At 45.1% G+C, this 26,850-nt stretch overlaps 1 protein-coding gene across 3 annotated transcripts in view; it reads left to right on the top strand.

Moving 5' to 3' along the window:
- Positions 1-26,850, top strand: part of PHLPP2 (PH domain and leucine rich repeat protein phosphatase 2) — a 139,514-nt gene that overhangs the window by 67,792 nt on the left and 44,872 nt on the right. The window contains exons 7-11 of one of the 3 annotated variants that reach the window (XM_054049064.1): positions 5,491-5,637; positions 14,704-14,934; positions 15,805-15,935; positions 19,206-19,266; positions 24,400-24,495. In XM_054049064.1, the coding sequence (XP_053905039.1) occupies positions 5,491-5,637; positions 14,704-14,934; positions 15,805-15,935; positions 19,206-19,266; positions 24,400-24,495 (666 nt within the window). Of the gene's footprint in view, positions 1-5,490; positions 5,638-14,703; positions 14,935-15,804; positions 16,008-19,205; positions 19,267-24,399; positions 24,496-26,850 lie in introns of all 3 variants that reach the window. The other 2 variants (XM_054049063.1, XM_054049065.1) reach the window with 2 other exon arrangements.

Raw genomic sequence — 26,850 nt, 5'->3', positions numbered from 1 at the left:
GGCCTAAGAGTCTGCCCCCCAGTGTAGACAAGGCCTAAGAGTCTGTGGATGAATCTCACCTCTGGAGAAGCTATGACCAAAAAAGCAGATAAGCTCTACCAATTGGCTATAGAGAATTTTTCCTTTTTTCTGTAATATTCCCTAATTCGCTAGTTGTCACTGCAGCTTTCAGGAGAATAACAGGATAAGTTCCACTCTGTCCAGCAGGGAAGGCAAAAGCTTGATGTCCTAGGCAGATTGGTCTTTTCTTCAGTGTTACTGGGTATTAGAGTATCTACTCGGTTTTAGAATAGACCAGGCTGTTAATGTCCAGGTATCTGTACCATCTATGGGACCAAATTACCATATTTGCCAAATCCCTACCTGAGAAGCAGAAGAAACTGGCCAAAGTTTTAATTTGTGAGGGCCAGTTAAGAATCAAACATCTGTTATGAGCCTCTTTGGACACAAATTCTAGCATAGTAGCTTCAGCTATTACCTAAACCCCTAGGCAGCTCTCAACTTTCTGCGAGATTTCCACCTTCAGGTGCCACAGGAAGCAATACCAGTCATTGTCTCATCATCCTACTTTAGTCATAAAAGACCATACCAACAACAATCTGCACAGCAACAGCAGAGGAGAAAAATTTACAAGCTCACCTGAAAGGCAAACCAACTACATCCCTAGTCTTCTGCACCTGCTCTTAGAGTTCGGGTTTGATGAGAGCCTCAGGAGCCTTAAAACAACTTTAACTTATGTACCAACTTCCCCACACGCGTTGGAAACAGATTTTTATTCTCCTTCAGTACCTGGAGTGCCATCATCACTACAGACAGATTCTGGAAATCTTCCCAAGGCGTTCCTTCATTCAGTTCACCACCATCCCTCTCCACAAATCTCCCCTTTTCAGAGGCTTCTCTCACCAGAGACTGCTAAGGGCAGAAGTTAAAGGCAAGTGCCACAGAGGAAATTCCTGAAGAATTACAGGAAAATGGCTTCTCCTTTTTCTCATCTCAAAAAAGGATGGAGGCCTTTAACCTATTCTAGATCTGCAATAGCTCAACTTATTCATCAGAAAGTTCAAATTCCATATTCTTACTCAGGCTTCAGCTATGCCCTCCCTGTCCACTCATGAATGGTTTGGAGCTCTCAATTTACAAGATGCATATTTCCATGTTGTTATCAGACTTTCATGTCACAGTTACCATTCATTGAGGGAGAAGATTTTTAACTATATATATATATATATATATATGTGTATATATATATATATATAAAATCCTTCCTGTTGATCTTTTTGACCACATCGCAAGTATTCACAAAGTGCCTGTCTATAGTAGCAGCACACCTAAGTTCACAGATTACCTATATATACCCTTATTCAAATAACTAGCTCATCAAAGCATTTTCACAAGATAACCTATCCACAGCTATGTTTCAGATATGCTCCCTAATTAAAAAACTGGAACTCAAAATAAAGTGGGGAAAGGTAAATTGCATGCAGTTCCTACACACAATCCTATTTATTAGCACAGTTCTGATTCTCAAAGAGGCAGAGGAGTCTTCCTGGAATAAGGATTTTTTAAAAATCCGTACAATGATAGAGGTACTTCAGAAGAACTTGTGTCGAATAGTGATGATGATGATGAAGGCTGCAAGATTGTCACGGAGGTCACAGTTTCTGTGACCTCCATGACTTCTGCAGTGTCTGGTGCGCCTGGCTCAGGAGCAGCTCAGGCAGCCCTTGCACCAGGTGCACCGGCCACTGCTGGGGCAGTCTCGGGCCCTTGCCCCCTCCCTCTGCCCAGCAGCAGAGTTTGGGTGTGAGAGGGAGCAGGGAATTGTAGCACGGGATGGGGTGAGGTGGGCTCTGGGGGGGCTCCCCAGAAGCGGCGATATCCCCCTTGCTCAACTGCTAGGTGGAGGCATGGCCAGGCAGCTCTGCACACTAGCCTGCCTCTGCCTGTAGGCACCGCCTCCGCAGCTCCCATTGGCCACAGTTCTCAGCCAGTGAGAGCTGCAGGGGCGGTGCCTGCAGGCAGAGGCAGCCTGCAGAGCTGCCTGACCATACCTCTACCTAGTAGCTGAGCAAGGGGGATGTCGCCACTTCCGGGGAGCCCCCCTGGTAAGCGCCGTGACTTTTAATAAAAATATCTGTGACTAAAATGTAGCCTCAATGATGATCCTCAAACTGATGGACCAGGCCTCATGGTTTCAGTTACCTATATAACCCTATATACTAGCCTCAAGATGAAAACTCTTCAGCTTCCGCTTTGGCTAGCAAAGATTATTTGCTAAATACAGCATGTTTATAAAATAGTTGCCAGGGAAGTACTCCTATCCCTTATGTGAGAGATGCAGCAGAGTTCTAAAAGGGGTAATGTTCAATTCCCCAGCCCTATCAGCTACAGCCACTTCCAGTGGTTCCAATTTGGGATCGGGAGCTCACTTCAATAACCTGGCTATTCGGGGCCATTGGAATCTCTGGGAAAGAATCTGTATATCAGTGTCCATGAATTGAGAGAAATTCAGTGGACTCTCAAAACCTTTCTTCCACATCTACAAGACAAAGTGGTCATGGGCAACACAATATGGCCCACGGTTTTGCTCAAGAGCAGGAACAGCCAGCCAGTCCATATTGGATGCATTTCTGCTCGACTGGGGAAATAGATCTCGTCTATGCTTCCTCCCATCCCCCAATTTCTTGTCATTCAAAGAATTCTAAAGAAAACACAGGACAAGACCAGAATAATTGTGATTGCCCCAGCTGAGTGAGTGATTTCCAGGCCTCTTTCATCTATCTAAAGGATCTGTCTCTCCCTGTAGCCACAGATCTGCTGACCCAGCAGAACGGTCAGGTATCCACCCAGATCACATGGTCTTCTGTTGACAGCATAGGCCAGAGGACTTTGACAGACCTTGAAAAGTCCTCTTCAGACAGTGTCCAACAGATGCTATTAAAACAGTCAATCTGTAGATGCTATTATCTCAAATGGAAAAAATATTTTCAATTTTGGGCAAATAACCTGGATTCAGCATCAGTCTTCATTCTGTCCATACTCGTGTACTTGCTCCATTTGAAATTATAAGGACTCTGTCTAGATCATCTGTCAAAGTGCACTTGGCAGCTATTTCTGCACACCACATCCTCATTGATCATAAGACTGTATTTACCTATGACACAGCTAAGATTTGTGAAGGAACTAATGAATGTTTACCCTCCAGTCAAAGAACCAGCACCAATTTGGGACCTCAACCTAGAGTTTATTCAGCTTGTGAAACCTTCCTTTGAACCTTGGGGAAATGTTCCCTATTTCACTTTTCAATTAAGACAGCTTTTGTTATAGCAATCACATCTGGTAGGAAAGTAAGTGAAATACAAGCCTGATGGCTGATTTGTCATTCATTATTTTCCACAAGAATAAAGTGGTTCTCTATCCCCACAATAGGTGCTGACTCTGTGGGTGCTCTCCAGCCCTGGAGCAGCCGTGGAAAAAAATTAGCGAGTGCTTAGCACACACTGGTAGCCAGCTCTCCTTCCCCCACCCCCAGCACCTCCCATCCATCCTTGCCTTTCAATTCCTCCCACTCCATCCCAGCGCCTCCCGCCTGCCACAGTCAGAGGTTTCTCAGTGTGCAGGAGGCTCTGGGAGGAGGGGGAGGAGCAGGGACAGTGCACGCTTGGGAGGGGGCGGGAAGAGGCAGGGTGGGAATGGGGACTTGGGGGAAGGGGTGAGATGGGTTTGGGGACTTGGGGGAAGGGAGCAAGTGGGGGCAGGACCTGGGGCAGAGCAGGGGGTTGAGCAACACCTGGGCCCAGAGGAAGCTGGTGTCTATGGTCCCCATCCTGAATTTCTTCCTAAAGTAGTAATACCATTCCACCACAACCAGGGACAGGAGAGCACTCCATTGAGTACTGCTATGAAACATTCTGCCATCAGAGTGGCACCAGCTGTGCACCCTGTGAATGTGAAAATGTAGAGTCCATCTTAAAAGAACTCCAATTATAGTGAATAACTTTAATTTAGCAATTCACTCTTCCTAGTGTGGAATGTGGCCTCAGAGACAGTACCTCTGGGCTTCCCCCTTTACAGTCCTGTTTATGCCTTTTGAGGTTTCTTTTGATGTGCCTGGTTTACACCAAACACCTTTTTCTCTTGGCCTTTCACCAAATTCATTCAAGGCCCTAGTTAATCTGGTGGCTAAACAGTTTCATTTCCTGCTTTCCTGTCCCACTTTTGTTGCTTACCACCCCCAAATGGTACGTTGAAGGTAGACTTACTGAGATGAGGACTTCAACCCACATTTTAAATCCTCCACCCCATCCTTCAGATGACACACTCTGTTGTTGGAAGAAATTATTTTAAATTGCTAATTAATCTCCTGTTCTAATGTTTATAGTCCCTAATCCAAGGTGTTTATCTAGCAGACAGATATTGTCTGCTTTGCTTCTGAGTTTAAAGAGATGGGAGTGTGTGTAACTCTTAGTCTGTCTTCACTAGAAACACTGCAGCTGCAGTGCTACAGCACTTCAGAGTAGACACTCAATGTAGCAAAGGGAGAGGTTCTCCTGTTGCTGTAGTAAATCTTCCCCCTGACAGGCAGTAGCCAGTTTGACCGAAGAATTCTTCCATTGACCTAGAGAAGTCTACCAGGGTTTAGGTCGGCTTACCTACCTAGCTGTGCATTTTTTCACACTCCTGAGCAACATAGCTGGGTTGACCTAACTTTAGAATTCTCTTGTCTTACCCAATATAGAGCAGAAGTAATGTTATGAATAAGGCTATGATTTAGTCAGAGGTTGCAGAAGTCATGGAATCTGACTTCAGCCTGCAGTGGTCAGGAGTTGCAGGGTCCCCTGCCAGTCGTGGGGGCAGGGAACCGCGAAGTACCCCGCCGCCTCTGGTGGCCCCCGGAGCTCCAAGCCACCACAGATGGCAGGGTATTCCCAAGCTCATGGCAGTGGCAGGGAAACCCCCGAGCTCATGGCCACAGCAGGGGCCTCCAGAGCCGCCAGTGGCGGAGGAACCCCTGACCCTCCGGCTGCTGCAGGCAGCAGGAAACCCCGCAGCTCCTGGCTGTGACAGGGGAACCCCTGAGCTCCCTGCTGCCACGGGCCCCCTAGCTGCTGCAGGCGACTCCTAGCCCCTATGCAGCTGTCCCACTTCAGGCAGTGTGGGGACCTGCAGATCCCCATTTTGTCAGGGATATGTTTAGTAAAAGTCATGGACAGGTCATGGCTTCCGTGAATTTTTCTTTTTTGCTTGTGACCTGTCTGTGACTTTTACTATAAATGTCCGTGACAAAAATCTTAGCCTTAGGTATATATTATTGATGGATTATAGCCTGTTTGGTACAGGAAATGCCATGCTATAGCTGGTTTGAGAAAAGGGGATGTCATATTTAAGAAAGTACTTGGACTATCTCAGAGAACCTTTGTGCTTGTCTTTGTATGTGTATTTGTCACTAACCACTATGCTTTATGAATAATTTGTACACTTGATATTTAGGTTCTCTCAGCTGAAGGGCCTGAACCTGTCCCATAATAGGCTGGGGGAGCTTCCTATATTACTGTGTGAGATCTCCAATCTGACTGAACTCAACATTTCCTGTAATGGGCTTCATCACCTGCCAAACCAGATTGGCAGCCTGTTCAAGTGAGTTATTTGACTTTTGTCTTGGCCCTTAAACACCTCTTATCTGTGGTTATAGATTTGCCCTATGTCTTGGTTTGAGTGCAGACAGAGTAAAGGCATCACTGGTGAGACAGGTCCCCTTGCTCTGTGACCCTTACTGAGAACCCAAGAGTGACTTTCACAGTATGACCCAAGGAGGCCTTAATGCCAACTGACCAATGTGTTACAGGAATGTCCTGATTCAGGTACATACATTCTGGTGCACTAAAAAATGTCATGTGAGGGCTTACATGAAAGCCAGGATCACACTGGTTATTAATATAGTTATGAAATGTATGTACAGATACTGTGTAAGGAGTTGTGTGTGTATATATACACTGAAAATATATTCTTAGAGTTTGTATTAAGGGATGAATCACCAGCAGGAGTGAAAAAACAGGTTTTCTGTCAGAAGAGTAAATTAAGCATTATAAATGGATGCCCTTTTACATACAAAGTTATCAAAGAGATGTGAAGTCAGCAGGGAAGGAGCACACAGGAAAAACAAATTACAGGTGGTTATACAGTCTCTGAATACAGTCAATGAACTATGGGGAGTATAGGTAGACGGTAAAGAATACACCCTCTTATTCTGGACCCAGGAAGTAAACAGGCAGTGCGTTTACATTCATGAAAATGGCATCTCACCCAACATTGGTTGAAAATGCTGCAGAGGACTTTGGTGGTGAGATAAACTTTAGACAGAAAGCTAGCCTGTTAGTTAAGTTTAGTTTCTAGAAAGTCTTTTGTTATTTTGTTTTATATGAAATCGTTTGCTTCCGCTTACTCACTATTGCTTGAATTTTTGATGATAAACTTCTTATTGTTTTCCACTATAAATATGGCCAGATCTACATTACAGAGTTAGGTCAATATAAGGCAGCTTACACTGACCTAACTTTTTAAGTATCTACACTACAGCGTTGCTCCTGCTGGTGTAATTCCCTCACTACGCCAACTGAATCACTCCACCTATATAAGAGTTGTAACGCTGAGGTTGATATAGTTAGAGTGACGCAGTGTTTGTGTAGACACTGCGTTACTTACATTGCCTGTCAACTTGGCATCAAGCTCCCAGCTGGGAGCCCGACCTCTCAGCCCTCCTCCCCCCCCAAACTGTCCCCCGTAAGTTGAGGCAAGTGCTCCTGGTGAGCACGCACACCACCGACAGAAGAAGGGTAGTGCGGACATGAAAAATTGCAGTAATTACTGCAGTGGCTGTACGTTGACCTAACGTAGGTAGACTTAGTTGTCATCATCAGAGGAAAGCTCCGCACTGACCTGAACCCGCACCAACTCAAAGCAGCACCAAATCCTGCTGTAACATGCAAAACCTGTGGACATATCTCCACTGCTATGATGATGAACACAATACACCTTTCAAGATACATGGGTCCTGCACATGCCTATCATAATGTATGGTTACCTTATCCGGTGCATTAAATACTCCACTAACAAGTTTGTGAGTGAAATGAGACAATCACTATGCTCTCACATGAACTCACAGAAAGATGCTGAAAGACAAAAACACCAGATCACGGGTGGATGAACTGTTTTCACAAAGCAATCACTTCGTATCTGACCTGTCAGTCCTGATCCGTAAAGGAAACCTTCAGAGTACTATGACAGTGCTGGGCAACAGTAGCTGTACCAACACTCTGATAACTGGATCACCAATTAAATCACCCCAGAGTAAACCTGAGGGGCAAAACTTTGTCCAGTTGAGCAGTTGGGGATGGACTGGAGAGAGCTACAAGGCTCATTAACCCAAAAAGTAGAAAAGTTACAGGAAGGAAGTGTCAAGTGGGGGGAAGAGACTGAGAGTCTTACAACATAAGAATGGCCATATTGGATCAGACCAATGGTCCATCTAGCCGAGCATTCTATCTTCCAACAGTGGCAAATGCCAGGTGCTTCAGAGGGAGTGAACAGAACAGGTAATCATCAAGTGATCCATCCCCTGTCGCCCATTCCCAGCTTCTGGCAAACAGGTTAGGGACACTTTAGAATGTGGTTTGGCATCCCTGCCCATCCTGGCTAATAGCCATTGATGGATCTAGGCTCCATGAACTTATCTAGTTCTTTTTTGAATCCTGTTATAGTCTTGGCCTTCACAACATCCCCTGTCACTGAGTTCTACAAGTTGACTGTGCATTGTGTGAAGACATGTACTTCCTTTTGTTTGTTTTAAACCTGCTGCCTATTAATTTCATTTGGTGACCCCTTGTTCTTGTGTTATGAAAAGGAGTAAATAACACTTCCTTATTTACTTTCTCCACACCAGTCATGATTTTATAGACCTCTGTCATATCCCCCCTTAGTCGTCTCTTTTCCAAGCCAAAAAGTCCCAGTCTTAATAATTTCTCCTCACATGAAAGCTGTTCCATACCCCTTCTCTGTACCTTTTCCAATTCCAATATATCTTTTTTTGAGAGGGGGCGACCAGATCTGAACACAGTATTCATGATGTGGATATACCATGGATTTATATAGAGGCAATATGATATTTTCTGTCTTATTATCTATCCCTTTTTTAATGATTCCAAACATTGTTAGGTTTTATGACTGCCACTGCACATTGAGTGGATGTTTTCAGATCACTATCCATAGTGATTCCATGATCTCTCTCTCTCTCTCTTAAGTGGTAACAGCTAATTCAGACCCCATCATTTTATGTGCATAAACTGGGCTTATGTTTTCTAGTGTGCATTACTTTGCATTTATCAACATTGAATTTCATCTGCCATTTTGTTGTCCACTCACCCAGTTTAATGAGATCCCTTTGCAACTTTTCGCAGTCTGCTTTGGACTTAGCTATCTTGAGTAGTTTTGTATCATCTGCAAATTTTGCCACCTCGCTGTTTACTCCTTTTCCCAAATCATTTATAAATATGTTGAACAGTACTGGTCCCAGAACAGACCTATGGGGGACACCATTTACCTCTCTCCATTCTGAAAACGGACCATTTATTCCTACTCTTTGTTTGCTATGTTTTAACCAGTTATTGTTCCATGAGAGGACCTGCCCTCTTATCCCATGACAACTTACTTTGCTTAAGAGTCTTTGGTGAGGGACCTTGTCAAAGGCTTTCTGAAAATCTAAGGGTACGTCTATACTTACTTCCTGGTCCGGATGTAAGCTATCGATCTTCTGGGATCGATTTATTGCGTCTTGTCTAGACGTGATAAATCGATCCCGGATCAATCCCGGAAGTGCTTGCCGTCGACGCCGGTACTCCAGCTCAGCGAGAGTAGTACGCGGCATCGATGGGGGAGCCTGCCTGCCGCGTCTGGACCCGCGGTAAGTTCGGACTAAGGTACTTCGAATTCAGCTACGTTATTAACGTAGCTGAATTTGCGTACCTTAGTCCGAAGTGGGGGGTTAGTGTGGACCAGGCCTAAGTATGCTATATCTACTGGATTGCCCTTGTGCACATGTTCGTTGACCCCTTCAAAGAATTCTAGTAGATTGGGGGGGGCCATGATTTCCCTTTACAAAAAAACATGTTGACTCTTCCCCAACAAATTATGTTCATCAATGTGTCTGAAAATTCTATTCTTTACTATATTTTCAACCAATTTGCCTAGTACTGAAGTTAGGCTTACCTGCCTATAATTGCTTGGATTGCTTCTGGAGCCTTTTTAAAAAATTGGTTTCACATTAGCTATCCTCTAATCATCTGGTACAGAAGCTGATTTAAATGATAGGTTACAGACTACAGTTATTAGTTCTGCAATTTCACATTTGAATTCCTTCAGAACTCTTGGGTGAATACCATCTGATCCTGGTGACTTATTACTGTTTCATTTATCAATTTGTTGCAAAACCTCCTCTAATGACACCTCAGTTTGGGATAGTTCCTCAGATTTGTCACCTAGAAAGAATGGCTGAGGTTTAGGAATCTCCTCACATCTTCAGCTGTGAAGACCAATGCAAAGAATTCATTTAGTTTCTCCGCGATGGCCTTATCTTCCTTGGGTGCTCCTTTAGCAGCTTGATGTCCAGTGGCCCCACTAGTTCTTTAGCAGGCTTCCTGCTTCTGATGTACTTAAAAAAAATTTGCTGTTACTTTTTGAGTCTTTGGCTAGCTGTTCTTCCCATTTCTTTTTTGGCCTTCCTAATTATATTTTTACACTTCCCTTGCCAGAGTCTATGTTCCTTTTTTTTTCCTCAATAGGATTTAACTTCCACTTTTTAATGGATGTCTTTTTTGCCTCTAACTGCTTCCTTTACTTTGTTGTTTAGCCACGGTGGCACTTTTTTGGTCCTCTTACTATGTTTTTTAATTTGAAGTATAAATTTAAATTGAGCCTCTATTATGGTGTCTTTAAAAAGTTTCCATGCAGCTTGCTGGGATTTCACTTTTGAAGAGTCAGAGCCAGGAAAAATCTCTCAGTGGGAAGACACCTAAGGAGTATATGCTATTGGAAATACAGAGCTGCACAAGTCTGTAAGGGTGGAGGAGAGAACATTGTAAATAAATTGCACACAGGGTGTTTGGCCAGAAGTAGGTCTTTGAGTGGTGTGTGGCTAGAAAAGAGGCAGGAGTGGGGTGATGCCCTGTCACAATCACCTTCCAAAGCCAAGCCTGGGAGCTTACATTCATAACTTTACTAGACACTAACAATTATGGTCTTAATAAAGACACTGGATTTATGGCTTATTACAACAATCTGTAACTCACTATGTCCGATGACTGTGAGGTGTTAACTGGCCACTTCACCTGGAATGGGCTCTTACAATATGTGGTAACTACTTATGCTAAATACTCTGTGCCACCTGATATTTATCTGAGACACTCTGGCTATGACTGCACTACAAAGTTAAGTTGACTTAAGTTAGGTCAGCGATCATCCACTGCTGTAATTAAACCACTTTTGCATGTCCACATAATGCTCCTTGTGTTGGCGGAGTGCATCCACAGTTGGTGCTCTTGCATTGATAGAGACAGCAGTGCATTGTGGATAGCTATCTGCTGCTGGGTGCTCTGGGAAGGGATCGCAGTGAATCATGGGGGCGGGCTCAGCATCCCATGATGCAGTTTTCTTCATCCCATCATTCCATGGGCTTCCTGCTACGTTTTGTGCCACATTTCAACAGCCCCTGTAAACTGTGCATCTGCCATTTCTGTCTGAAAGCATGGATCCTGCACTGCTCTCCAGTCTTGCGATGAGCATTACAAACACAATGCGGCTGATCCTGCAGTATTTCATGAGCTGCGAATCTGATAATGACACTGTGATGTCTGCCCTGCTGCATGCCATGGAAAGAAACAATTCAGGGTTGCTGTTGGTATTCATGGGGCAGCTACATACAGTGGACCATTGATATTTTGTCTTGGGAAACAAGCACTGAGTGGTGGGGTTGCATCATGATGCAGGTATGGGATGACGAGTAGTGGCTGCAGACCTTTCAGATGCTCAAAGCCACTTTCCTGGAACTGTGTGCAGAGCTTGCCCTCAGTGCAAGGACACCAAAATGAGAGCTGCCTTCACAGCAGAGAAGTGAGTGGCAATTGCTGTGTGGAAGCTGGCAACTCCAGACTGCTACTGATCAGTTGTGAATCAGTTTGGAGGTGGGAAGTCTGTTGTGCGGGTTGCAGTGATGCAAGTGTGCAGGGCCATTAATTGCCTCCTGTTACAAAGGACTGTGACTCTGCCCAATGTGTGGGAAATAGCTTTGGGGCAATGGGATTCCCTAACTGTGGCGGGGCAATAGATGGCACGCATATCCCCATTTTGGCCTCAGACCACCTTGCAATGGAATACATGAACAGAAAGGGCTACTTTTCTAGGGTATTGCAAGCGCTGGTGGATCACCAAGGTTGTTTCACCAACATCAGTGCAGGGTGGTCAGGGAAGGTGCATGATGCATGCATCTTCAGGAACACTGGCCTGCATAGAAAGCTGTAAGCAGGGAAGTGGAAATGCCAATTGTGATCTGGGAGACCTAGCCTACCCCTTGTTCCCGTGGCTCACGAAGCCTTACACCGGAAACCTTGACTGTAGCAGGGAGTACTTCAACAACAGACTCAGCAGATGCAGAATGACCGTTGAATGTGCCTTTGGCAGATTAAAGGGTTGCTGGCACTATTGGCAGGTTAGACCTCAGTGAGGAAAATATTCCCATGGTCATAGCAGTCTGCTGTGCTCTGCATAACATTTGTGAAACTAGGGGGAAAAGGTGGATTGGCTGGAAGCTGCTTTTGAGCAGCCACGTACCAGGGCTGTTAGAGGGGCTCAACAGGGGGCTGTTCAAATCAGGAAGGCTTCGAAGGAGAATTTTGACCATGAGCCCCAATAATATGACTTTCTGTAATGAATTGAGCCAGGCATTGCTTTCTTGCGCTGTAATATGAGCCTTATAATGATTGCTATGTGTGCATTAATTTTTCTTGGCAAATGCAGCGATTGCTATTCTGTATGAATTTCAGCAGCAACCACCACGTGTAGTAGACCATTAAAGATTCATTTTCTTTCTAGAAGTACATTTTTATTTAACAGCTATACAAACATTTCTATTACCTACAAGGGACATGACAACGAAGAGCACTTTTTACAATGAGGCTTTCACAGCTGGGTGTATGTCCAGCTATCATTGTGAAACATTTTCCTGGGTGGAGTGCATGGAGTACTGCGACGGACCAGGAACACGCAAAGAATGGGGGTGTGGGGAGAGTTTGGGGAAGGCATAGAAGGTGTTTCTGTTTGGGTTGCAGGGGGAGACAAGCATGGATGTGTTCCGCCTGCAGCACAATCAGGGACCTCAGCAAGTCCGTTTGGCCCTCAAGCAGCTGTATCATCCACTCCTGCCCCTGTTTCCTCTCTTGGCTATCCATTCTCAATTTTTCGTTGATAGCCTCTCTCAATGCTCTCTGCTCGCTATCAGCAGCATCAGATGATTGCAGCACCTCCCTGAACATTTCTTCCTTACTCATCCTGGTTCATCTCCTTATCAGACAGTGCTGCTCAGCTAGTGTGCAGGAATAGACCCTCAAGGCCCCATCTGAAGAAGTTAAAGAAACAATAAACAGAAGCACTATTATGAGTGCACTCACAGCCTTAATTTCTTTCCAGTTACATACACCAATTTCTCACTTTCCCATAGCAGGCACACAGCACAGCGAGAGCCCTAACCATGGTGGGTTTGGCACAGGGGGAAAGAGGCAAAATGGGACAAAGGGCGGGTGGGTTTCAGAGGGGGATGACTACAAACGCCTAGGGACACTATTCCGAGTACTGACACCGTTTTCCAAAAGCGAGGGTGATAGAAGCTGATATCTCGCTCCTCAGGGTAACCAGGGATGCAAGGGTACAGCTCCTGCATGCATGCAGCTGCAGGCTGAGTCTGTATGCTGCTCACCTGTTTAGTGCCTGTAGAAGTAATTACCGATTAGCACAGCAAAGTTACTTACCCCGGGGGGAAGAAATAAGGCAGCCCTCCCAAGGAACCTTTGGCAGAGGATTGCAGAGTACCTTCACGAAAGTTTCCTAGAGATCAGTATGGAGAATTCCTGGCACATCTCAGTGTGCATCAGCAAACTTTTCCATCGGGTCCCCTCTGTCTAGGTGCACAGGGAAATGAGAAGCAGATGCAAACAGTGCTACTGTTGGTTATTTCTATCCCTCTTCTACCCTTTGAAAAAAAAATATAGCTCTACCTCATTTCTTCCTACAGTATCAAAGCACAATGAGTCTTTACTGAAGCTCCCCTCTCCTGCATCAGGTTTGCCAGAGTGCTGGAGCTATCTAGACCCCCCTGGAGTTAAGAGGTCCTGGCTTGCCATGCCCCCAGACATCTCTATTGCCTGTCCCCCATCCTCCTCCAACTCCACTTCCTTGTCCACCACTTCATCCTCGGGATTCACTCTTCTGCTTCCAGCCTCCCCAAAGTATCCACAAGGGTCTTGGTGGTGGAGGTGGGGTTGCTGCTGAGGATGGCATGCAGCTCCTTGTAGAAGTGGCATGTCTTTGGCAACGCACCAGATTGGCGATTGGCCTCACTGGCCTTCTGGTACACCTGCCTCAGCTCCTTGATCTTTGCACGGCACTGCTGCGTGTCCCTCTCGTACCCCTTAAGCTCCACGCCACAAGTAATTTGCCCATAGTTCTCAAAGTTCCTTTGGCTGGAGCAGAGCTGCGACTGCACAGACTCCTCTCCCCACAGATCCGACAACTCCAGTGTACTCCAGGCAGGCGGGAGTGTTTGCTGCAGGTACTCACCATGGGCAGCTGGGAAGATGCTGTGTGAGCTGTCTACACCGAGCAAACAGGAAGAAGAATTTCAAAAATTCCAGGGCTTTAAGGGGGAGGGACACATGCTTGTGTACCTGGCTGCAGGGCAGTGGAGTTCAAACCAGAGCAGTCATGATGAGCATTGTGGGACACTACCTGGAGGTCACTTAGGGTGACATAAGCAACGCAGTGTCTACGCTGACATTGTGTCGCTCTAACTTTGTCGTAAAAAGCTCTATGCTTCTTGTCCAGGTGTTTTTATTATGTCAGCATAGCAGGAGAATTAAATTGGCAGGAGGAGCATTGCAGTGTCTTCACCTCCACTGTTTTGTTGATGAAAGCTGACTTTTGTTGACAAAACTGTATAGTGTAGACATGGCTTCTGAGGACCTTTCCCAGAGCTAAAGAAGAGCTCTGTGTAAGCTCTTAAAGCTTGTCTCTTTCACCAGCAGAGGTTGGTCCAATGATGTTACTTCACCTATCTTGCCTGTCAAATAAATACTCTGCAGTTACAATGTAATTACACTTTGCTTATGCTAACTTCCACTGATTCATATAACTAGAAGCTTAACTACACAAGTGAAATATTAATCCGGGGCATTTATATTTTATACATCCAATTTTAGAACTCAAGCATATTAGCTGAATAATAAATAATCATGTAATAACCGTACAACGCTAGGAACAAGTCACAGTTAGCTATGGGAAATAATAAAATGTAATTAGCCAGTGTATAAATTCACTGACAATGTTAAACAGGTGACTCAATTCTCCATCCCTGAATGTTTCTCGTTTTCCCTTTGCCTGCAACAGTCTCCAGACCTTATGTCTTGATGGGAATTTCCTCACATCTTTGCCAGAAGAGCTGGGACACCTGCAACAGCTCTGCTCCCTCGGGCTTTCCTTCAACAACTTCAGTGAGGTGCCAGTGGTCTGTGAGAAACTCACTGCCTTGGACAAACTGGCCATGGCAGGGAACCAGCTGGAAACCCTGAACCTTGGGGTGCTGAACAGGATGAGCCACATCAGATATGTGGATTTTAGGTAAGTGGACTCTAGCTGCTTTGACATACATCAGCCAGAGTGCTCCTCAACCTCACTTCCAGCAAAGAAAGCTGTATAAATGCTCTAGCATGTCTTAGTAGGCATCCTGGGTGGTTGTGTTCTTATTGGTATTTTCACAGCTTGGGAAATTCCACTTTGGAGGGTATTTAAGAGAAAAGCAGGCTAATTGTGCTGTGGCTGAGGTCGCTGAGCACTGACCAGTCCTCTGCTGTTCAGCGCTGCTGCTCTGCTACTCCTTAGTAGGGAACTCACCAGCTCTCCTGGCCTTGCCTCACTTGCTTCTCTGGAGACGAGACAGTTACTGATTTCTAGCCTGTACATTCCTGCAGCAATGGTCTGCTTCATCCTTAGAAAGACATAGTGAGACTTCTGATCAGTTAAGAGACATGAAAATCTTATAGCTGAATTAACATGTATAGCAAGTGCCTTCCCAGGTTCCTGTGTGACCACGCACAATACAGCTCTCTGTCCCAGAACCAGGCCTTTTGTCTTTTAGCCTCTGGAATCTGCCCTCAGCATCTCCTGACTGTTAAAGGTGCTCAGAAACTGAGTAGAGCCAATAATATTTAATGCAATAATGAATAGTAGGTGAACAGACGTAGGGACTGTACTGTCTGTACCCCTCCCAGAAAATCCCCCTTCACCAGGACCCTTCCTCTACCTCACTCACACCTCCACTCCTCTATCCTGGGCTTGGTCTCCAGATTCCCCATGTCCCTCCTTTTGGTGCAGTCTCCAGCCTGTCTGTTCCCCACTTCTCCCTCCTGCCATCATGTCACTCTGTCCCCCGCCTCCCCAAAAAAACAGTTCAATGTCCTTTTCTCTGATCCTTTATCTCTGAATGTTTAGGCTGAACCACCTGAGGAGATTATCTGTTGACAGCCTGGAGGGGAACAAATCTGTGACCCACATGGATTTGCGAGACAATCAGCTGACTGACCTGGATCTGAGCTTTCTTGGCAGTCTAGAGCAGCTGCACTGTGAGCGGAATCAGCTGAGGGAACTGACTCTGAGTGGCTTCTCCCTTCGGGCCCTCTATGCCAACACCAACTGTATGTCCATTGTATCTCCTTCACCTGCCTGCTCCCTCCCCAGACCCAGGGAGAGCCCTCCTGTCACCCCCACACAGAAACACAGGTTGGCGGCTCCCTGGAGTTCAGCCCTGCTCTTAGGCCTGGTCTACACTGGGGTGGGGGGATCGATCTAAGATATGCAACTTCAGCGATGAGAATAGCGTAGCTGAACTCGACGTATCTTAGATCGACTTAGAATCACTTACTTCGAGTCCTCACGGCACGGGATCGACGGCCGCCGCTCCCCCGTCGACTCCGCTTCTGCCTCTCGCTGTGGTGGAGTTCCAGAATCGATGGCAGAGTGATCAGGGATTGATCGATCACTACCCGCCGATCCGGGTAGTGTAGACGTACTCTTAATATCCTATGGATCAGTAACCACTTTAAAGATGGAAACAGTAGCAGCCCAAGGGATTATCCCACAGAAGCTTGTTCTGCTGTGCTCTGCTCCATCCAAAAAAGGCCTCTTCTCTTAGTATTAGTATTGTTGATGGTATAGTATTTTATTTACTTGTATTATGGTCAGGAGCGCCACCAGCTTTTCTGCCACCCTAGGCAGCAGAAGGTCCCACCCCAAAATGCTGCCCCCCACAGAGGCAGTAGAAGGTCCCGCCATCGAAATACCGCTGCGGTCGTTGCCCCCCAAATTGTAGCGCCCTAGGCGACCACCTAGGTCGCCTAATGGGTTGCGCAGGCCCTGATTACGGTAATATCCAATCAGATCAACACCCCATTTTGCAAAGTGCTTTGCAGATAGAGTAAGAGTCTAACTCTTCCCTGAAGAGCCTGCCTTCTCGGTTAAGGTTATCCAACCAAGTATGTATAAGAAACAGAAGGAGAAGGCGTATCAGTCATGGGAACATGTGGCTGCATGGGCACATGCCCTGCTTTGCTTTTGGTTTTTAAAGTTATAAAACAATAGGTGCAGTTTTTAGGATCTTAATGATACCTGTAATCCCCACTGGACACCTGTCTATCCATTATTTCTTTCTGCCAGGGATGTCTTGTTTCAGTAACAACAACGAGGAGTCCTTGTGGCACCTTAGAGACTAACAAATTTATTTGGGCATAAGCTTTTATGGGCTAGAACTCACTTCATCAGATGCATGGAGTGGAAAATACAGGAGCAGGTATAAATACATGAAAAGATGTGAGTTGCCTTAACAAGTGAGAGGTCAATCTAACTAGACAAATCAATTAACAGCAGGATACCAAGGAGGGGAAAATAACTTTTTGAAGTGGTAATGAGAATGGAGACAGTTGACAAGAAGGTGTGAGTAACAGTAGGGGGAAATTAGTATTGGGGAAATTAGGTTTAGGTTTTGTAATGACCCAACCACTCCCAGTATTTATTCAAGCCTAATCTGAATGTGTCCAGTTTGCAAATTAATTCCAGTTCTGCAGTTTCACGTTGGAGTCTGTTTTTGAAGTTTGTTTATTTATTTGTTTATTTATTTTTGAAGAATTGCCACTTTTAGGTCTGTTGTTGAGTGACCAGGGAGATTGAAGTGTTCTCCTACTGGCTTTTAAAAGTTATGATTCCTGATGTCAGGTTTGTGTCCATTTATTCTTTTACGTAGAGACTGTCCGGTTTGGCCAATGTACATGGCAGAGGGGCATTGCTGGCACATGATGGTATATATCACATTGGTAGATGTGCTGATGAATGAGCCCCTGATGATGTGGCTGATGTGATTAGGTCCTATGATAGTGTCCCTTGAATAGATATGTGGACAGAGTTGGCACCGGGGTTTGTATCAGGGTTTGGGTCCTGGGTTGGTGTTGTGTGGTGTATAGATGCTGGTGAGTATTTGCTTCAGGTTGGGGAGCTGTCTGTAAGTGAGGATTGGCCTGTCCCCCAGAGTCTTTGAGAGTGAGGGATCGTCCGTCAGGATAGGTTGTAGATTCTTGATGATGCGTTGGAGAGGTTTTAGTTGGGGGCTGCAGGTGACAGCTAGTGGCGTTCTGTTACTTTCTTTGTTGGGCCTGTCTTGTAGTAGATGACTTCTGGGTACCCACCTGGTGGGTACAATAACCACCTGGGGAAGTGAAGAAACAGATTGACAGAGCCCTGCTGTGTCAGTGCTGGGGGATCCCCCTGCAGCTCCGCTGTCAGAAGTGACCTTAATTGCTGCAATCCTGCCGTGGCCTCACCAAGCCGTGGTTACCACTGCAACACCCTCATAAAGTGACTCCTGTGCATGATATGTTGCCGTGGTAACAAGGCAGCTTCCTGAGGCACCAATACCTGCACCATGATTTGAACCTCACCTGCAGCACATCATTTTCTGGCATTGTGTTTCAGTACTGAGATGGAGAGAATAATGTGACAAATTTAAATCAAATTATAAGAGCTTCTTGTGGACTTTTGTTACTATTTATGAACATGCTTAACCGTCCTTAAGCATCTCTCTCTATATATACAAAAAATGTAGCTTTTGTGAATTAGCTTTTCAGTTTTTTAGTTAGGCTGTGCCTCACTTGCCTAGGCTGATGAGCCATCCACTGAGTACAGCCTCCTGCAGCAAAGTGAACCTTCCCGACTGGTAGAACTCACTGACACTTCCCTCTAGTTCATCATGCTTTTCATAGGGAGAAAAGGAAATGGAAGTGCATTTCAGTAGCATCTTATTGTAAGAGTTACAAATGGAAGGATGTCCGTGCAGATTCTCGCTTTAGTCTGTGGCATTGTTGCTTAAAGTACTGACGTTGGGTTGGAGCAAGAATGATCATTTTTGATTTGCCATGTTCACTAGCCTTCCAGAGCAATCCCGCCTCTGGTGCTTTGATTAAATGATACATGCCCTCAAGTTATTCTCATTTTGCTGCTGTTCCTGAAAGAGTGAGAATGGTTCTCTTGCTGCCCTTTGTGCTGCACTGCATCATACTAGAGACAAGAATCCTATAACCACCGCAGTAGAAATAATAATCTCTTGGAACACTCTTTTAGAGAAATATGTAGTTCTGATACCTGAGGAGAGAAGAACTGCAGCCTGGCTCTTCATACCATGGGCTTTTCCTGTCTGCAGATGCAACAAATGTCTGTTTGGGCACTAGAGATTTTGAAGGGTTGGCACTCGATATCTACCTTAGTATATTTCTGGGAAACAGTGTTTGTGTCTCTGCTGTTCCCCTTCTAGCAGTCTGGACTCATTACTGTTTGCTTTATTTGATCAGGTCTGATGACTGTAAATGTTTATCCAGTCCCTACTCTGCTGACCTGCCTAGAAATCTCCTGGTAAGTGGTGACACACAAAAGGTTACAGAGTGAAATCCTGGGGGGCCTGGACCACTTCCTGCAGATTCTCTGGAATCCAGGTCCTGGGCTGTGTGTATTGAGTGACACAGGCACTTTCTCTAGGCTTCTTGGGAAATTACAAGGAGAAACTTGATCATTATCAAATCTGTGTTTTGCATGGATCTATCAAAGGTCTTTGTATAGTGATTTCCACTGTTGCACAGGATCCGTCTCTTCAAAGACGTCTGCTCTTCTGTCCCTGAAAGGATGCTCAGTTGGATTTTTCTGTCCATTCAGTTAACTGTTCATTTGAAATGCCACTTTGTTATTTCAGGCTTTTTCCATCCCCAAAACTTGCCTTCGGAAGAGAAATCTTTGTTCCTTAGAACTCAGCCCTATAGCATGCCCTTCCCCCATGTGCATGTTGGCTTCCATGGGAATTCTACCACAGTTCAAGGGGTCAACATAAATGCCAGTGCCTGAGTTTTTGTGCCTCAGAAGCTCTGTTCATGTAGGAGGTAAATATGCTTCTGGAGTTAAGCACAGCAGTGATTGGATTTGGCTTGTCTGTATGGGAAAGTTTTGTGAGTATGCTGGTGTAATTAAACCAGTATGTATACTACTATAACTGCCTATCAGGGATTTCTCTTCCAGAATGAGAGTGGGTTTTTCTGTTTACTTTAAACCTCTTCCAAAGCAATATTAGCTATACCACAAAAAGGCATTGGGGTACTGGAGTAGTGTGTCCACATGAGAAGTTATACTGGTATAACTGTATCAGTTTAATCCATACTGTAGCTTTTACCAGTATACCTTTCCCATGTAGACAAGCTCTTAGTCCCATTTCCTGATGGTGTTGGGAGCTTTCAGTTCATCAGCTGATTTCTCTAAGTTCATGAAGCAACTTCCAGAATGTCCAAATGTTCCTCTTCCTGCCTTCTAGAGGAAATGGGAGGGATATAGTTCTTCTTTGAGTGATAGTCTGTATACATATTCAGCAGTTGGTGTTTGCTTGTCCAGTGTGCATGTCTCAACTTTCTGTTCAGCAGCATCCATTAGGGTGGTACATGCTTCCTTCACATCCCCATTTGTTCCAGGAAGAATATAAAAGATGGAGCTATCCAGCCACACTCTTCTTACTGCTTGTGGCATGGGTCAGAGCAGCTCACTTTTGGAGCAAACATACCTGTTTCTCATTGTGCATAGTTCTTATAGTTGGCAGTTAGTGATAGTGTTAGGTTTTTACTTTTTCCAAACTTGGGTTCTTCAGCGAAGAAAGGACTTCTCCTTCACTGAATGTTTGGTACCGATTGCCTGCCTGGGAGACCACAAGTCCTCAGACTTTGAGCTGCCCCTCATATACGGCCATTATCTCCTGAACAATGATCATGCAAGGGGTCTGTTCCACTTCAGCAAGGGACACGTTTCAGACCATTGCAAAATCTTTATGCCCTTCTCAAAGCAGACCCCGCAGTTGAGGGAGTCCCACCTGAGGGCCTTCCTGATGGAGCAGTCTCTGCGCCGAGACTCTAATCCTGGCTTCCAGACATTGGGACTTTCTGGGGACTGGAGGTCATCAAACTCAGTGCTGGTGGCCTCCTCAAAACCTCCCACAGTACCCTTAAAATCCTCCTCATCTTCTAGGAAGCACCTGTAGGGATTTACCTGGACTTTTGATATGTCCCTCTCCACTGATGCTGTCCCAGTTCCTGGAACCAACAATGTCAGCACTGTTGCCTCCATGATCCTCAGGGCCAGCTAGATCGGTACCTTCAGCACCAACTGGGAGAGCGCACACACTCACAGAAGAAAACTACTTCTCATCCTCATTCACATAGCACAAGAACCAGGGTCAGCCAATGCAATTAATAGGCAGCAGGTTTAAAACAAACATAAGGAAGTACTTGTTCACACACCTCATAGTCAACCTGTGGAATTCATTACCAGGGGATGTTGTGAAGGCCTCAGGTATAACTGGGTTCTAAAAAAAATTAGATAAGTTCGTGGAGGATCGGTCCATCATGGCACCCATGCTCAGGCTGTCCCTAACCTCCAACTGCCAAAATCTGGGAGTGGATGACAGGATGGATCGTTCGATAATTGCCCTGTTCTGTTCATTTCCCTCCAAAGCATCTGGCACCAGCCACTGTCAGAAGACAGGATACTGGGCTAGGTGGACCATAGGTTTGACCCAGGCATGAGTACAGTACTAACCCCACCTGGAGTTCAGAACCACAAACAGCAGCAGCCTTCTCCCATGCTACAACCACAAAACCCAGAGTAGCTGGTACCAGCTAATTTGTCTTCATAATCACTGGACGAGACGCTTGTACCACACCAAGTGATGGTCACTCCAGAAGACCATAAATAATCCAGGACTTGATGAAGCATATACCAGCAACTATAGAGATTCCCACCAAAGAAATACCTGGCACACTGCACAGGCTGCTCAATATATTACATATATCGGTACCATGTTGTGTAGCAATCATGATAAACAAGGACCTACTAGATCCTGCGAAGACCCTGTGGCAGACCCCTGCATCATTAGCACCAACATCAAAGTAGGCTGATAGATAGTATCAGGTGCTGGCCTATTCATACCTGGTACAGGGATCACTAGTAGTGACTGTGGCAAATGAGAGAATGTGCCCCGGCTGCCAGAATTCAGCTGCAAGCATAAGGAGCCTAGACTTTCTTGGTAGGAAATTGTACTCAACCTTGAGCCGCCAAATAAGGATATTGAACTATTAAGCAATCGTAGCAAAATATGACTACCTTGACTGGTGTTCTGTGGAATGTTTTATTGACAAACTGCTGCAGGAATTCAGAAGTGAGTTGTAAGCCATCCTAACGGGCAATTGGTTGCCAAGACAGCTCTACGGGCAGCATTGGACTCTGTGGATATGATCCCCAGGGCCATGGCAACAATGGTTATAATGTGCCATTCCTCACAGGGGACACATGACCATAGGCTTAAAGGGAGCATCCATGACTTTTGAGAGCACCAAGTAAAGATCCCACATAGGGAGTGGATCCCTAAACGATAAACAGTGTAGAGACGCTCCTCAGGAATCTGTTTGCCATTGAGTGTGCAAATACTGATTGATCATGTGGTGGATGGATGACTGATATGGCAGCCAAATGAACTCTCAGCAAGAGACCTGTTTCAGCTGGTATAGTTATTCTCACATAGCCTGGAAATATGGTGCTGGTGGGTCCAATTGGAGAATCTCATCCACTTAGAGAGGCACTGTGCTGTAGCCTCTGTTTGCATAGGCTCCTCATTTCTGACTCCAATGAGAACTACTGCTTGAGATTCATCAGCTGCGGAATATGTATACAGGCTACCACTCGAAGAAGAAAAGAGGCTACTTACCTGTACAGTAACTGAGGTTCTTTGAGATGTGTAGTCTGTATATGTATTTCATCACCCATCTGCCATCCTTGCTGCTTCAGAGTCTTCACAAACCACTAAAGATGGCAAAGGAACTGGATGTAGTTGGGTGACTCCGCCCTTTGTACTTTCACCAGAATGCACAAGGATATGAAGGGCACATATGCCACCCCAACCGACACTGCTAATTAGAAAGCTTTCTAACGCATGAACACTGGGGGTGCAAAGACCAACTGTGGAATATGAAGACAGGCTACACACCTTTAAGAACATCAGTACTGTACATGTAACTAACCTCTTTGTACTTCATATAAAGTGTTCCCCTTCCCAGAGAAGGGGTAAATACTTTGTTTGAAAAGTGCTTTGAATATGTCAGTTGCTATATGAGGTCTGGGTGTGGTTAGGGCTGAACATTTATTTGTAAAATTTCAAGTAGTCAGACAACCCTGTGTTCCCCCTCTCAGCCAATTTGTCTCAGGAGAGGGGGAATTAGTTACTGAGAGGTCTAATCTAATCGTTGCCTCAATTTCTTAGGGTTTGTGGCAAGTTTAGCTCCGTAGACTTTGCCCAGTTCTAATTGTTTCACGTCTAGGCTGCAAAGTTCTCAAGTGACACCTCCCCCCACCCCATGCTATCAGAACAACATTCTCTCATTTTGTTGATTTCTACTTTCCCTTAGTATAGAGGCAGATGAGAAAAATAGAAAGAAAATAGATTTGGCAAGGCTAAATTGGTGAGATTGAGACCTATGGTTCATGCTGTAGATCCTTGATAGAAATAGTCTGCCTGGATTTTCATGAACATAAAGTAGAACCTGATGACACTCTGAGTTTAGGATTGATTAGGCCTGTGGATAAGAGGAGTGAGAGCAAAAGATTCTTCTGAGGATGCTTCCTGAAACACAGTGGCTTTCCCAGGTTGGTGCTCTGAGAGAGAGTGCAAGTTGCAGTTCCTCTGCTGGATTCTCTTCTATGGGACAACTCTCTCTTCAGCCCCTTTCTCATATCTTGTGGGCAGAGGTAGAGCACAGCTGTTCTTTTGAAAGAGAAGAGAGCAGTGAAGAGAGTGAAGCATCTCCTCGTAACAGAACAGACTAGCATGAAAGGAAAATGAACATTTCCCAGACTAGGAGCCCTTTAAACCAGCTTGGCATGACTAGGTGACTGGCTGCCTTTCACCTCTTGGTCATTAGTTCAAAATTCAGTGAGTAGGAGTTGAAAGCTTTTATGAATGGCTGTTTATTGGACCATGACGTAAAAATGTGGGGAAGGGAGATATCTTAGCCCAGGTCCCAGTGGGCAGGCTACCTTCTTGTTCGGTGCTAATTTGCCCCTTGTTGGCAGGTCTCAGCAGAGAGACCAAAGACTGAATGGGCCATGGAATCTGGCCTCTCCTCTCACTCTAGCTCTGGGGTGAAGTGCATCAACATGCCAGCATAGGGAAGCTTGCCCTGCTTTTGCCACAGCTGTGGATAAAACATCATGCCATGAATCAGCACTCTTTACCAGCCCTACACTCACTGGTTTTGTTTTAAATGAGTTTGAATGAGAATTGATGTGTGTGATTGATTCTACACTGTTGTTTCTTTTTCTTTGGGTTTGTCTCTTGTGCTATTTTATATTTGTGAATCACTTGTGTGTTCCAGCAAAATCTCCACATGATGGGTTATAGGTTCAGTAGAATTCTGGTATCTTGCTGTCCCTTCTCCTCTTATGCTTTCCAGTTCCTTTTCTCAGTAACCAGCTGCTGTGTATTCCTGACTGGGCCTGCGAAGCAAAGAAACTTGAGGTTTTGGATATGAGCTACAATCTCCTCACAGAGCTTCCATCAAGGTAATAGCAAACCCCCTTCTTGGCCAAAGGTGGGACTCCCTCCAGGATCTGTGTTTTGGGGAAAAAGAGTGATAGTACTTTTCTATACCCCTCTCCCCCCCCCCCCCACCCCCCATCCAGCAATGTTTCACTTGCTTGTGATGCCAATATGTGGTGCCACGCTGTCTGGACTGTGCATATGTTCAAAACATTCATAGATTTTTAAGGTCAGAAGGGATTGTTATAATCATCTCATTTGACCTCCTGAATAACACAGGGCAAAGAATTTCATCCAGCGATTCCTGCATCTACCCCAACAATTTGTGGCTGAACTAGAGAGTATATTGTAGGAAGATGATCCAAGCTTAATTTAAAGGCTTCAAATGCTGGAGAATCTACCACATCCTGTGAGTAGATTCCAATTGCTGATTATTCTCAACAATAAAATGTATGCCTTATTTCCAGTTTGAATTTTGCTGATTTCAACTTCCAGCTGTTGGATCTTGTTGTACCTTTGTCAGATAACTTTAAAAAGCCCTGTAATATCAGGAACTTCTCCCAGTGTAGGTTATTTTAGACTGTTGCCTCTTTTCTATATGTTGCTCTTAATCCTTTTTTCCCCTCCAACTAATTAAGGGACCGAACGGCTAGGCAGCAATTCTGCGGAAAAGGACCTAGGGGTTACCGTGGACGAGAAGCTCGATATGAGTCAACAGTTTGCCCTTGTTGCCAAGAAAGCTAACGGCATTTGGGGCTTTATAAGTAGGGGCATTGCCAGCAGATCGAGGGATGTGATCATTCCCCTCTATTCGACATTGGTGAGGCCTCATCTGGAGTACCGTAATTCCTCACTTAGTCATCCCGGTTAACGTTTCGTTGTTACGTTGCTGATCAGTTAGGGAACATGCTCGTTTAAAGTTGTGCAATGCTCCCTTCTAGCGTCTTTTGGCAGCCGCCTGCTTTGTCCACTGCTTGCAGGAAGAGCAGCCCGGTGGAGCTAGCTGGTGGGTGGTTGGAACCAGGGTGGACCGACAGCCCCCCTATCAGCTCCTCGCTCCCCTAAGTTCGCTGTGCAGCAGCTGCCCAGCAGGCTAGCAATTGCAGCTGTCCCTCCCCCCACTGCCATGTGGTGCTCCTGCCCTCTGCCTTGGAGCTGCTCCCGGAGACTCCTGCTTGCTGTTGGGGGGGAGGAAGAGGAGGGCTAATGTCAGGGTGTTCCCCTCCCCCCTGCTCTTGCACCCCGCTTACCCCATCTTCCATAGAGCAGTGGGGACACACAACAGAGGGAGCTTCCAGGCAGCAGCAGCTGCAGTCCGGTGTGTGTGTGGCTCTGTCTGCCCTCCTTCCTTTCCTGCTGCTTGTACAGTAGAATGTGAGAGTTAACCCTTGAGGGCTCAGTCAATTGCTAGTTCATCATTTAGCAGTAAGGCATTCCTTGGAAATATCCCACCCTCTGACTTCACAATCATCATCACTGTGTACCAGTATTAAATTGTTTAAAACTTATACTTTGTGTGTGTGTGTGTGTGTGTGTGTGTGTGTGTGTGTGTGTGTATTATATATATGTCTTTTGTCTGGTGAAAAAAATTTCCCTGATAGTAATGAGTACAAATCAGCAGTTAGGAAATACAGACAATTGATAAGGGAAGCTAAAGGTATCAGTGAAAAAGCTGTGGCCAGTAAGAAGGCATTCTTTAAATATGTCAGGAACAAATTAAATCCTACCAGTGATATAGGTCTAATACTAGGCAGAATTGTAAAACTATCAGCTATGATGCAGAAAAAGCAGAGGTATTCAATAAATACAGGCGTTCTGTATTTGAAAAGAAGCAGGATGATGTGTTCTCATATCTCAATGTGATGATGAAATACATTCTGTTTTATCAGTATCTGGGGAGGATGTTAACCACCAACTGTTAAAGTTAAACATTTTTAAATCTGCAGGGCCAGATATATTGAACCCATGAATATTAAAAGAATTGTCCTAGGAGCGCTCTGAACAGTTTGGCTTGATTTTTAACAAATCTGGGAACACCAAGGAAGCAAAAGCCAAAGTTGTGTCAATATTTAAAAAGGGTAAACAAGATGACCCAGGAAATTTTTGAGTGGCTGGTTAACCTGATGATGAACCTGGACAAAATCATGAAAAGGCTGATATGAGATATAGTCAGTAAAGAATTAAATTATGATATCATAATTAATGCCAGTCAATGTGGTCTTATGAAAAATGGTTCTTGTCAAACAAACTTGATACCATTTTTTATCAGATTACAAGTTTGACAGACAAAGGTAATTGTGTTGACATAATATACTTAGTTTTGTAGGGCATTTGAACCATGACATTCTGATTTAAAAAAAAATACCACTATACAAAAT

The sequence above is a fragment of the Malaclemys terrapin genome, chromosome 14 (assembly GCF_027887155.1).
Source record: "Malaclemys terrapin pileata isolate rMalTer1 chromosome 14, rMalTer1.hap1, whole genome shotgun sequence".
In the NCBI taxonomy this organism is placed as follows: Eukaryota; Metazoa; Chordata; order Testudines; family Emydidae; genus Malaclemys; species Malaclemys terrapin.
Note: the sequence above shows the minus strand (reverse complement) of the source record. Positions and strands in the feature narration are given on the sequence as shown.